At 39.1% G+C, this 14,226-nt stretch overlaps 2 protein-coding genes across 2 annotated transcripts in view; one reads left to right on the plus strand and one right to left on the minus strand.

Moving 5' to 3' along the window:
- The window catches only part of LOC140931248 (structural maintenance of chromosomes protein 6-like), a 31,299-nt gene extending 20,502 nt beyond the window's left edge, over nucleotides 1-10,797 (minus strand). Inside the window, exons 1-8 of the mRNA XM_073381019.1 lie at nucleotides 10,536-10,797; nucleotides 8,758-8,880; nucleotides 7,468-7,573; nucleotides 3,803-3,939; nucleotides 2,683-2,744; nucleotides 1,905-1,985; nucleotides 1,117-1,218; nucleotides 187-324 (exon numbers count right to left, since the gene is read on the minus strand). Coding sequence (XP_073237120.1) covers nucleotides 187-324; nucleotides 1,117-1,218; nucleotides 1,905-1,985; nucleotides 2,683-2,744; nucleotides 3,803-3,939; nucleotides 7,468-7,573; nucleotides 8,758-8,880; nucleotides 10,536-10,797 — 1,011 coding nt within the window. The remainder of the gene's footprint in view (nucleotides 1-186; nucleotides 325-1,116; nucleotides 1,219-1,904; nucleotides 1,986-2,682; nucleotides 2,745-3,802; nucleotides 3,940-7,467; nucleotides 7,574-8,757; nucleotides 8,881-10,535) is intronic.
- Nucleotides 10,798-12,630: 1,833 nt separating this feature from the next.
- The window catches only part of LOC140931259 (uncharacterized), a 4,094-nt gene continuing 2,498 nt past the window's right edge, over nucleotides 12,631-14,226 (plus strand). Inside the window, exons 1-2 of the mRNA XM_073381030.1 lie at nucleotides 12,631-12,683; nucleotides 13,380-13,638. Coding sequence (XP_073237131.1) covers nucleotides 12,631-12,683; nucleotides 13,380-13,638 — 312 coding nt within the window. The remainder of the gene's footprint in view (nucleotides 12,684-13,379; nucleotides 13,639-14,226) is intronic.

The following is a 14,226-nucleotide window of genomic DNA, read 5'->3' on the forward strand; positions in this document are numbered from 1 at the left end:
ATTACATAAGCGTCCTTCCCCAAACAAAAATACCCAAGCACCCCAACCCCTTGGCCATATGAGCAAAAAAGTTCCCTCAATCCCCCTCCCTTTCATTCGATCCTTTCACTTTTGAAAAATAGTAAGGATAATAAAAAAGGAAGCCACCAATGTTATGTGTCTTGGAGAATTATCTCAGTCACATACCTTCTCGTTTTCAATAACCTCGGCCCAAACACGTTCTCCTTTTAGTTCCTGAATCTGCTCTTTGACATCTTTGATTTGCTTAACAGCGATGAATCTTGCTTCCCGTCTACGCAGCTCCGCCCGCACATCCAGAATGTTCTGTGAAACAAGGCCTTTTATAGCACTGACTTTTACTTTAAAATGTTCATGACTTCCAAAAAGGAATTCACTTTTAATTTAGAGAACAAAATTGGATTGGATTTTGTATGTACAGGCATCACGCAGTGGAAAAACACCTTGCGCTTGGGTTGTTGTCCTAAAAGCCATGGGTCAACCAGTAAACCAGAGTTATGAAAACCAAACTGCCTTAGGTACCTAATTTTGGTGGCTAATGCAGCCCAAAGCAAATAAGATCTTGAATTTTGCAACCGCTTTAGCTTTTTATTACTGTAAATGGTGATTTGCTACTGTCACAGTTATTCAACCTGCTTGAAAAATACAAAGAAAAAGTAAAAACCTTAAATCATCTAGAAGGTGCATTGGGCTGCATGTTCAAGGTTCTGGTGTAAACAGACTTCAAACACTTAAAGGGATTATTTTTTGTGCTTTAGCTGGAACTGAGGAATTTATTAGCAAGGTTCGTGGTTTAAAGTTTTAGATTTTAAGGACTTTTATAAACTTTCTCATTAAATCATAATTTCAGGTTAAGGCCTTTTTAATTATATCATAACAAATTCATAATCTAAGCAATTAGTAATGCAAATTTTTTAAATTTTTTATTTTGATTTTTATCTAAATTTTACCTGGGGGATATCTGTAAACTAGCCGTACATGGCTAAACATATTTACCATATTATTCACCATGTCTATATCTATGTCATGGAATTTGCTATATTTTAAGAAACTTTAAACATGACTTTGCATCAAGAATAATAAAATCACTACATTTACCTGTTCTTTTTTCTGCAGCAATGCTAAGCCAATATCTTTGTTTTCCATAACGGACCAATAATCACTACTGATCTGTTCCAGGCTTGTTGCCTTCATGAAGAACTGCAACACCAAACTATATCATTAGCTTATTACAAGTATATCACTCCACACTTAGTTTGTTTCACAAATCCAAGCAAGCAACATTTCAATCAGCCAAATTTAGCCAAAACTTGACATTTTAGTAAATTCTGAAAAAATTAGAGGTATAGACTTGAATGTAACAGTAATGGTTGTTTGTCACTTTTCAAATCCACATATTTAGTTAGACAGTGCTCAATAATTATTGGGGGAGTGCTGGTCTGCTGAGCACGAGTTCGCAGGTTCAAACCCAGCCGGACCAAAACTTCAGTGTCTTTGACTAACTGAGAAGAAAGTACTGCCTTTGTAATGACATCTGCTAACTGTTAGACTTTCTCGTCTTCTTGGATAAGGATGAAAAACTGTAAGTCCCATCTCACTTTCTCTTACCTGGTTGTTGTGGGAGGTAAAAGAACCCACCCTATCGTTTGAAAAGAGTAGGGGACTTAGCTGGTGGTGTGGCCAACCTTTTCTGGGCTGGGTGGGTAATTTGTAAGGAGGGATTTTAATAATATTATAGGGATAACCTCATGATCCTCCAGTCGTAATGGCTAGATGTAAACAGTGTCCATTTGTGTGGTAGTCAGGCAAGTTAGAAAACTTCCCAAAGAGGGATTGCAATCCCTTAACCCTCCCCCTGGATCCATCCCTACAAATACATGTAATACCTTATATAGATCAGAGGTGTCATTGCTATTTAATAGGTGCCGACTTGTGTCTTGGTTTAACAAGGACACAGGGTTGTCAACCTGGAAAAAATCAAACAAAATTAATCAAACACTGCGGTCCCTGACTATCAATAAAGAGGAAGCATGTAACAGACACAGTTTTACTCATATAGACTTTTTAATAGTGTCTCCTAGCCAAATAATCACTACCCACAGTGTTATTTCAGATCAAGGGGAAACTGTTTTGACTCTTATTGTAGTTGTTGTATTTACCTCTCTACATGTCATTTGTCAAACAAATATTCAGGCTAATTATCAACAAACTGTATGTGTTCTCTAGCTTTCTAAGCAAAAGATTTTATAAATTTCTTCCAAGAATTTTCTGTTTCATTCAGTTTTGTTACTGTAGGCTTTTGTTTGAATAGTTCACTAACACAAAGAGTTTCCAGTTTTTACATTTTCAACAAAATTTTGCTTGGAAATCTCTCTGATTTTATGACTCTTGTAACAAAATTGTAAAAAAAAACTCCTGTTCTTATGACCTGTTCAGTATGACATGCCAAACAATATCATTTCCCCAACGACTGTACTTAAGATTTGTAGAATTGGCTAAGTTAGTATTAATATCTCCATCTTTCATGACTGGAAATAGACAAAAAGATGTCAACAGGTCAGACCAAACAAGACTGACATTAAAGGTTCATTAGCCAATCAATGTTCTTTTTTCTTTGAACATTTCTTTATATTTCAAAGTCCACATGACCTATTATGTTCTCACTTGAATGTTGAAGTGATCCACAATATGATCAACTTCTGTTCTTGATGCTGAGATGACTTTGCCTGTAAGAGATGATTACATGTAAGAATTAGCAACAGACCAGTTGAACACTTTATAAGTTGATACTTTATGACATCCTTCATTTATTGCCTTTAGGAGAATTAAATGCAATAATTGCCAACGAGCAAGCCGAGCGAAGACAGTCGGCTTGCGAGGCGCCCAGCTTAATGTCACATGAAGTATCGCAGCAGGCAGAAAAATTCTTGATCGTGCTGTGAAAGTGTAATGTAAGTTGTAGATTCCCTGGGGATTTTAGTAGCGTTAGATTTCACATGATGACCTTTGTTGTAAACAAACCTTCAAAGTTCAGACCTCGTTCACTGCCACACTACTGTACTTGTACAAACTACAACTCGCTATTTCAAGTTCGCGCTGACCTTAATGTTATTTTCTTTTCGCTGTTTGAAAATCGACAAGTTTAAGGTTAAAAAATTTCTAAGCAGAAGAATAAGAGCGATTTTAAGGTCGAGAGCATGGCAGAAATGTAGGAACGAGGAGTGCTTGTAGTGGAAATTCTCGCCTCAGTAGCTGAAATGGTTTATAAACATTGGAACTAAAACTAGTGATCTAGGCAAGTTCTTTTTCTTTTGTTGGCACTTAGCAAAAGCTACAACTAGTTTATGACACTGATGAAGTCATGGAGACTCCATTTCCAGATTTGTCAGTGTGGCATTTGTTGACAGTGTGCCAGGAAAAACAAAGTATACAAAGTTGTCAAATGCTTCAAAAACTTATCCCTAGACTATTTTCATCAAGTAAGTAGATAATTAATATGAGCAGGAGATCTGTAATGATTACAATGGTATGCCAAAGACAAGCCACTGTAAAGCCCATACAGATTGGATGGAAACAATGAAATCAAACAAACAATCAGTAGACTGGCCAGTTGATAACTTCAAAAAATATGTGACTTTGATTACAAGTACACAAGAGCCCTTGATACAATAATATTATGTGATCAGGTCAAAGAATGCCCCATTTTGATAGCTCTCAATTAACTTTGACATTCCTGACATACATCAAATCCTTGATGGCAGAAATAGACTGGACAGAACTGTACCTTCAGTAGACTTAATCTTGTACGAAGAGCCACCCTCTGCCATAATCTTTCTTTCAATAATTATGGAATCACCATACTCAGCACTTTTATATGCATCACTCCCTTTATTACGTAGTTGGACTGAGACTTGTCCTGAACTGGAATGATCAGCAGAGACAACAAGAGGCTAAAATACACCTTTGCAATTTAATAAAGTTAGTTTTGGTCTTACTTTCATTAAATTCAGGGCAGAGATTTAGTCTGGCCCTAGTTATTCCACTGCATCAATCTCTATCCATTGGATAACACAATTGATCTCCCTAATGCTAGACTGTGAGCAGTCTCTTATTTTTCTTTTGAGACACAGTAGAATGAAAGCACAAGAAACAAGGGTACGAGTGAGGGGCGAGTGGCTAAGCCGTAAGAAACAAGGGCGGAGCACAAGCAAAGAAAAAATGAGAGACTGCATCTAATATTAGACTAATATTGACATAATATTAGACTACAAGGTACATCTAATATTTGCACAGAAAGTGGACTCCCTAAAGACTGAGACTATTTTGTTGAAAGATTGACAAGTAGGCGGCCAATCAGAATTTCCATATTTTCGCTGAAACGGTAATCCAAAATACAATAAAAGCTCTGCAGTCCTCCGTTTTCCTCTCTGCACCCCAATCTCTCCTCAAATTTGCCATTAATTTGTACAATGTTACCTTTCGCTCACTGCACATGGCTCAGAAGAAAGAAGGACAACTGCTCACGGTCTACCCTAATACTTATCTACTGGATAGTGATTTATCTGGTGGAAAGCACCATCAGTTCTATCATTTGAACAACAGGGAGTCCTGGTTGTTAGAATGTGACCCCTTGGCTATGGAAAAATAATAACCAGTTCCCATTTTACTGGTAGAGTGCTTTCCTTACATGCTGCTAACTAATACTGCTATGAAAACTCATTGCAATGAGAGAAAGCACTTACACTGTATGTCATAAGAAAGGAGTTCAACTCCCGCAGGACCAGTTTGGGATGCCAACATGGCTGCCCTTTTTGGGACACCAAATTGGTGGACATGATGTCATGAAAAGGGTTTATACACTACCCATTTTCCCACCAACCTATGGTGAAATTAGTAACAGTTGCTTCACATTTATAACAAACTTTTAGCTCTAAGACTTTTCAGCCTCTTGTTCTCGGTATTTATGTTGCTTCCTTGTTGAGTTCTGAATACCGTGAGACCTTTATAAGGAATCACCAACAAGTTACTGATGACTGCTTTATAAGAGGTGTCCCCCAAAACAGGTTTGTTTTACAAATATACGGCAAGAAATGTTTAAAAAAACCTGAGCCATTCATCCACTTAATATAAAGTTTCACTGTACCAAAATACATTATTCAACCACACTGAGAATCAAGAGAGAGAGAGAGATGTGTGTTTTACTGGAGCACCCTCTAAAGTGAGGGTTGCTGCATGTCTGAAGTCTGGCAAAAAAGGTTCTGCATTTTAGGGTACTTTTTGTCAATTGAGGCTAGGTGTGTTCTTAATTACAATGTAGGTTCTTAATTTCTGAGAAGAAGATTTAGTTGAGTACAAGAAAAATAAATAAACTTGGGTTGGTCCTTAATTTAATGATAAGTCTAACAAAACTGATTGCAGAATGTAGTGTTCTCAAATGTCAAACTCTGTCCTCGAGTGAAATGTTTGTCATAATTTAGCACTGTATTACAAAACCACATATAAGAACCTGCTTGATCTTCCTTGGCAAAACAACTTCTGAAATTTTGCAGTATTAAAGAGGAAAAAGATCCTGCTCGCAGACAACCATTGGTTCTTACAAATGGGTTTTAACTGTATCATTCTTTTCTTTTCATCTTCAAATCTTTACTCTGAGACCCATGGGATCTTGTTTACTGTGGGTAATGTCGACCGAGATATCGGTCGATATAGCGGTCGATATAGCGGTCGACACTCGGTCGATAGTCGGTCGACACTCGGTCGACAGTCGGTCGATACTCGGTCGACACTCGGTCGACGCTCGGTCGACAGTCGGTCGATATAGCGGTCGATAGTCGGTCGATAGTTGGTCGATAGTGGGTCGACACTCGGTCGAGACACGGTCGATAGTCGTTCCAGATGTGTCTCGGCCGATATAGCTTTTCGTTCACCGACACTTCGCCGACTTTTCGCCGACACTTCACCGACATTACACCGACATTTCGCCGACACTTCGCCGATAGTTGGTCGATAGTTGGTCGATACTTGACCGATGTATCGGTCAGTAATTGGTCGACACTCCGTTGATGGTCGGTCGACACTTAGCATTTCCTACATTTTTTAGCTTGGAAAACAAGGAATTAGAAAGCATTTTCTAGCTTGGACCTAACTGTTTTTTTAAATTGTGTTTCTGCTTTTTTAATTTCAAACTTCAATGTACTTAGCCAAAATTCCGGATTAATAGCTATTTGTCATTTATCTAGCCTTTTCTTTTAATTCATGTGAACGGGATTTAGCCTATCTGTATCGATGCCCACCACCTTTTCGCAGACGTTTCCTCCCTCGTTTTTTTCTGCAGGGGTGGGAGTCTCGCTACGCGTAGCCGGCTAGAATTGAATCATGAAGAAGTCCGCTAAGTGAGAATGATAGGCCTTCAGCTTCTTGTTATGTGATTTATTCCCACCGTGTAAGGCCTATATCTGGCTGATTTTTCCTATGCCGAGAATTTTTCAACCGACTCAGAACTACATTGATGAAAAAATGTATTAACAGTTCATAATGTTAACGCCGCGCATACTGTTTTCCTTTTCGTGGATGACCAAAAGTGACTTACCATTCAATATTAATTTCTGTATACGCATGGTCGTCTCTATTTTGAACAAAATATAAATATAAAGCGAAAGGACAGAGCAAAAGGACAGGATAATGTAATAAGAACGTAGCGTATCCCACAATAAATGAATGTGTTCAGTCTGCTGGATATTTTTGTCACCTTCCTCGGCACATTATCAGCGCGGTTTATCAATAACTGATCGTTAAACAAAGGACTGTTCCCGTCTTCAATACAGAAATATATAAGTTTAATTTGTGGTCTCTGCACAAGCGAGAACTTGGCGTGATGAAGCAGGTCAAAGCCCGATAATAAAAGATGTGTATTCCTCGCTCTTAAAGCATGTCATGAACAGTAATTAATGACGTCTTTGCTTAAAAAAAAGCCATTGGACTCACCTGATAAATTAACACACGACTGATATTCGAACGACAGTTAACCGATATACCACCGACAGTTGACCGATATACCACTGACAGTTCACCGATATACCACCGACAGTTGACTGATATACCACCGACAGTTGACCGATATATCACCGACATATGACCGATAGCAAGTCGAGGTGCGTCGTCGAAATATCGACCGATACTCGGCCGATAGTCTATCTCACTATCGACCGACTATCGACCGACTATCGACTGACTATTGACCAACTATCGACCGACCATCGACCAACTATCGACCGACCATCGACCGACTATCGACCGACTATCGACCGACTATCGACCGACTGTCGACCGACTATCGACCGACTGTCGACCGACTATCGACCGACTGTCGACCGCTATATCGACCGCTATGTCGACCGATATCTCGGTCGACATTACCCACAGTAAACAAGATCCTACCCATGTACCCACCTGCATCCCTTCTTGACAAAATTCTTGAGGCTCAATCCTCGGCTTGTTTGAGTAGCGCGTCCACCCAAGGCCACAACAATGCCTGTCATAATGGCACTCTTGCCACCTAAAAAACACAAGATACCATGAACTCTTAAGTCCCACTGCATACATTTTCATCCTGATCACTTGTTTTTGCCACCTATAGCTAAGATATAAAAGAATCTTGCATTCAATTTACACTTATCCTATTTAACAACCACTTTTACCTCATTAACAAGAAGAGGGCATCTGTTTTTATCGTACCTAATAAATGAAGGGATTAATTTGAAAAAAAAAAAAAACGTGGTCCCTTAGTTGGGGAAAGAAACACAAAACATTGCTTTTATCAACTTATTTGATAAAACCATATTTTCTTTGCTGCCTGATACTCCAAAACAGTTGGGCAGATTGACTGACGATCTTGGCCGGGTTAGAAAAAAAATTCTATCATCTTGCCTGCAAAACAAGATGATCTTCCTTTATAATAGGTGGTGGACAAAACACTGACCCCAAGTCCACGGATGCTTAGTGATTTGGGTTAAGAAACTGAGAGAACCAGGTTCCATTTAGGGTCATCATACTGGTAAAACTGACCTGAAACTTGATTCACTCAGATTCCTAACCCAAATCACTTAACTTCAGCAGCATAGTCCATATGGATAGTCTATGAACTGGAGGTCAGCGTTTTGTCCACCACCATTATAATATATATAGCTACAGCCTGTCCACAGACATTTTTCCCATGATCTGTGAAAGCAGGTGAGCAAAGCAAATGCAAAGAGCACAAATGGAGCCAAGAATGAGCACAAAACATGAGGTCTGTAGGCCTGTGCTAGTGGACACTATATTTCTCACAGTTTGCTCTTCCTTAAGTATGCTTGACGATACTAAAGGGTATGTGAACAGGCTATACTAGCTAGAACTCTATGGAACTGCTACTAGTCAATTTGATTCCAGGTTTACATTTTTTTTTTAACCTAAGTTAATTTCAACTTCCTTTGTCTTACAGGGTTAGCGGACAAAGAAAATTGAGAATCGACCTGGCTTTAATCAAAATGACATGTAACCTGAAATTAAAATTGACCTGTAACAGAACTCGCCCAAAATTAAAAGAGAGGCAGGGGGGGGGGGGGGGGGGCTCATTAACTTTCTTCCCCTGAAAAGGGGGGGGGGCTTAATAGAGAGAGGGGGTTTATTTGAAAGAGGGGGCTCAATAGATGATTTATAGTGTTCACCTAATAAAAAAAATATATTTATCTTTTAACTTACTTCCATTTCTTCCAATGATGAAGTTAACATTTGGTCCCAAGGGAACATGAAGGTTAGAGTGACAAAGGAAATTAATCAAGGTCACATGTTCAATTTTTCCAGATACTGAGGGATCCTGATGAAAAGAAAAAAATACATCAGGTTAACTTATTAAAATGCAAGAAAAAGTAAATACAGCTTTCTCAAGTCCACCACCATTATTGCTCCTGTATTCACTATTAATTTTAGTTGGAGCATTTGAGAGCCTTTGAAAAAGCCTGTTAAATGTAGGCTTTCGGGAATGAACAAACCTCGGTAAGACATATTTCGGTTGTGTTCAGTAGGATTTTTACATTTGAATAAGCAGTTTTTGGTTGTGCTTGTGATCCCCCCTCCCCTTAGCCTGAGATCATGTCCTCTCCCTATTATCCCTTTATGTCTCTCACGCGAAGAGGGCATGATACATTTGTTTGTCGGATCACATGTAAAAAAGCCAGAATCTGGACTTTTTTCTGATTGGATATGAAACAATGCGGATGATTTGCGCCGTTCCGATTGGCCAAAATGCCGCCATCCGTTAGTTGTTGTTGATTTCAGTCTGCATTTTTGCTTGCGTAATAAGCAGTGAATACGCACGCGAGTTCGTTATGAAATTTCTGCCAGCTGAGTTTTCTAGAATTTGAAGGATGCCTAAATAGAAATTTCATCCATTGAAATATTTTCCATGTCATCGTATACTTAAAATTCACCGATCATTTGAATGCAATTTGATACCGGCTACAAGTTACAGAAGCGACAAACGGGTTCACTTTTCAAATAATTCATGAATGGAATCTTGACCTGGTTTGACTGTAATTCCTCCTTCACAAACCTGCGAATTATTCTGAGCGATCTTCGCTTTCACAACACCTTTCAGGTGCTTCAGCCTAATTTTTTTTTTTCACTGCTTTCGGTACGGTACGAAGTCAACGAGCTTTCACCAGTTAAGTCTTTATTATTTGTAGCTATTAATTAAAGGTACGGCAGCTCCAGCTAGCAGTATTTCATCACAAAAACAACACATTTAAATTTTTTTTTAGGAAGCGCCATCTGAACATGGACATACTTAAAAATTTTCTTTTCCCTAGCTAAAATTGATTTCAAAAGAGACATTATTCGCGCCAAATTTGATTCCCTTATGGTAAACGCTTATTGGCTAATAACATGACAGGTCACGCAGACGTTAGATTATGTAAATTAGGGGGCGGTTGACGGCTTGTTAAATAAATGTATCAGGCGTTATTTTTTTCCCTCTCGAGCCAAAGAAGCAAAGAAGCAAAAAATAAAAAAAATAACGCCTGATCTCAGGTTACCCTCCCCTTGTCAAAGTTGACAGTAATACAAGACCGTGCTCTAAACTTGGAGGAGCAATTTTGATCGGAGGGGAGGGAGGGGTGGGTGTTATATCTCACAGATTTGTGACAAACAGCAATTTTAAGTAAAAGAGGCCAGTTTTTAGCCGCAGTGTCTCAACGTTTTTGCAGATGGTTGTAGCACTCCAACCGTTCCCAAATAATCTGACAGTAGAAAGCAATATCCGGCGTAGTGCGAGGATCCTCGTCTTTAATAAATCCACAGCCATGGCCGAGCGACCCCAAAATTGCCTACATGCATGCTAACATTTCTCAAATTAAAACTGCCAGAATTCATCATATTTTTAAGGTCTTCAAACCACGTAGGGCCTGTCGTAGGGCTTTAGTTGAGTATGATACAGGAAAACATGCACATCATTTCGAAAGATCAGCAAATCAAGCTCGTACTTGCCTCGGCATCTTCTTCTTCTGCGACAATTTCCCTGGACGTTTGATCAGAAAATATCCCACTATCATCTTCGTCGCTGTTAAATTCATCTGGGTAAGGCCTTTTACGGCTCATTATCCCATTGATATTGTTTTGATCAGACGCAACTTCTAAACACTCCTTTGTGATGCGATCAAATACATTGCGGCGTATCGGATCGTGTGTTGCGACCCCGTGGTCAAAGGTATTTTTCGCGCCTTCGAGGCCACTTAACACAATCATAAGGGACCGGAGGGAAGGGGGACTTTAGACATGTGAAGGGTATTTCCACACTTTTTTGCTGGTGGTGGTGGTGGTGTTTATTTCTTATACGGTTTTATAGTATTTTGACAGAGAAGAGAGGTTTATACGTTGGAAATAAACAGAATAAGAAAGATAGATTATGAAATTCAAGGGTTCCAACAACACCAGCTAGGGAGGGGTAAAATTCGGAGATGTAGCTGCAATATCTGGGCAAGGGTCAAAAGGAGTTGAAGGTTACGTGTTCCTGGCGCTGGCAATCGATAAGTTTTCGAGAGTTGACAAATTAAAAGTATTCTTCAAAAGAACTTGCGAATCCAGTTTTAAAACTTCCTAGGACAACAGGGGAATTCTTCGCACTTAGTAAACTTAGGTTTCGGGTGGCGGGAGGGTAGTGGGCATTCCCTGGAGAGGAGCAAGAGCGGAGCGGGGGGGGGGGGGGGGGCACTCAAGCGAAGTTTGGGCAGTGGTTTGTTGCCGAGGCCTTCAAACCCTGATCCTGTTCATTTTGTTATCCTGTTTAAAACTAAGCAATTTTTTTTAAAACTACGATCATGGACTTAGATTTTTTTCAACGAAAATTTGTTGGTACCACAAACACAAGCAAGTTTTGAGTTAGCCGTTATTTTCTCTTTTGAGGAACGAAAAAAGAAAAGCGGAAAGCTTATTGCATGTTATTGGGTTCTGTAGACAGGCTACACTAAACGCTAATTGGTTCAAAGATTTTAACATGCGAGTCTTCGGGGATGACCAAAAGTAATATTTAGCGCTAGGAACGCTAGTAGTTGTAATAGACCTCTTTAGCTCGTATGTTTTGTTTTTCTAATAGAGGTCTCAGGGGAACTTGACCCGTTGTCTTTTCATTACTTATGCTCATATTTGCACGTGAATAAAACGAAATTTGAAAGAAACAGCTCCCTAGAGTATTAGAGTGGTTTTCGTTTGAGTGTCGTAAAACCAAAACCAAAGTAATTACTCTGGCCAATCACATAGGACACAGACAATACATTGAACCAATCAAAACTCGAAGTAATTACATGTGGCTGACGCAAAGCGCGGGAAAATGCATGCGAGCGCGTCACAATTGGCTTTGGTTTTACTTCTGATTGGATGAAAAGGCGGCGCGAATCTTTTAAGCCAATCGCATCGTGTAGAAAGTGCAAAACCAATTACTTTTCGACACTCAAATGAAAACCGCTCTATCACATAACCTATACTGGGACAACAAAACATACAAGCTAAAGCACAGGTAGCCCAAGCTGGAAATATGAGCATCGGCGAACATCGGCTTTGTTGCGTAGCATTCGAAATTTCAGGATTTGCATGGAAAATAAACCTGTCGTTTCTGTAACCTACGAAAATGAAAGGATTTCAAAAAAACAGCTTACCTTACTTAAAATGTGTGTTACGTCTGTCCTGTGTAGTCCACGGGCCGATTTATGGCCGTTTTAATGCACCTATCAATGTTAAGCCGGCGGGGAGGGAGGCAGGGCATGGGGTGGGGATTTGACATTTTTCAAAAATTTGTCGTCAAATTCCCTGCCCACGGGCAAATCATTCCAGTCAATTGCAACCAAATTTCCCCACCCCGGGCTGCACATTGCTGTCTATCCCAAGGCTGGACCCAAGAAAGGCACAATAAAAATATCTTCAAATAAAACTCTGCAATCTTTATTTATAAACGTTACTGCATCACCAAGGATACATTATCCTGTTATCTGCAATTATACGTTTTAACCATTCAATCCGTGTTTTAATACACTGAATAGAATATAGAAACCTTAAGGAGAAAGTCCACATTTTGTAAGATTGAATATGCCGTTCTTAGTAAAGGGTACAAAGAAAGTCAGTTTTATAAGAGTTATATGGTGATTGTAGCGCATGTCAGCCATACACTGATCAATTGTACTTGCAAACATCGACTTAGTTTCTCTTTGCTTCCGTTTACATTGATACCACAGTATCTTTAAGGGTCCAGTTGATCAATACAGTAGAATCCACTCACCTTTAGCTTGTTCTCGTTCGCTTCCATGATTTCCAGATCTTTCCAGAACGTACGTCGCGTGCGTGAAGCGTGGAAGTGGGGAAACATATGTTCGGTCTCAGTCTCTTTCGTCCGAGTCGGCAGTCAAATCCACTCCCACGTCGGTCCCACGTCGGGCGAAGAAAGAGTCAAATAGCCCCTCCCCCGGGAGAACAAGATTGGTCAAATGCCCTACCCCAGGGCCAACAAGAACAATCAAATCCCCACCCCATGCCCTGCCCTGCCTCCCCCCCCCTCCCCGCCGGCTTTACGGCTTTTTGGCCATCTCTCAAATAGTCGCTCGCTAATTTGCGGTATTCCCCAGGGAACAATATTAGGGCCTTTGCTGTTCCTAGTTTATATAAATGACTTGCCCAATTGCCTTGCGCATGCTGAACCACGTATGTATGCTGATGATACACATTTAACCTTCGCAAGTAACAACATGAAAGATATTGAATTTTATCTGAACCAAGATCTTGCGAATGTAAATCAATGGCTTATCGCTAACAAACTGACACTTAATCAATCAAAAACTGAGTTTATGCTCATTGGAAAGGTTGCGTACTTTCCAGTCGGCTCCAAACTTAACTATCAATGGGACGCCAATCAAACAGGTTTCCCAGGCTAAATCTCTGGGTGTGTATGTTGATGAAAACCTTTCATGGACTACACATATAAATGAAATCACAAAGAAGATTGCATCTGGTATTGGCGCACTGAAACGTGTACGACCTTTTGTCCCTGTAAACACCTTAATGACCATATTTAACTCATTAGTTTACTATGGGGCGCAGTTTGTAAAAAAAATGATTTAGCTTAATTTTGTCATTTTTTTCGTTATTTATTAAATAAAGTTTTCTGATATGATATCACACGTCAATGATTTGATATAATAAATGTTGATTTCAAATCATGCGTTTATGATTTGATATAATAAATTATTATTTAAAGTCATGCGTTTATGATTTGATATAATAAATTATTTTTTCAAATCATACCTTTATGATTTGATATGATAAACATTGATTTCAAATCATAAGTTTATGATTTGATATAATAAATCCTGATTTCAAATCATTCGTTTATGATTTGATATAGTAAATCCTGATTTCAAATCATAAGTTTATGATTTCATATAATAAGTTCTGATTTTAAATCATAAGTTTATGATTTGATATAATAAATCTTGATTTCAAATCATAAGTATATGATTTCATATAATAAAAATCATTATTTGATATCAGTAAAACCATGATTTAATTTAATAAGTAATAAGTAACCGCGTGACTTGGCACGTGGGTTACTAGCGCGGAAATAATCGCAAAGATGGCGACACAACCAGATCAGCTATCGAGGTCAATCGCTTCTGCGGTCTCTAGAGCCGT

Source organism: Porites lutea, chromosome 1 (assembly GCF_958299795.1).
Source record: "Porites lutea chromosome 1, jaPorLute2.1, whole genome shotgun sequence".
In the NCBI taxonomy this organism is placed as follows: Eukaryota; Metazoa; Cnidaria; class Anthozoa; order Scleractinia; family Poritidae; genus Porites; species Porites lutea.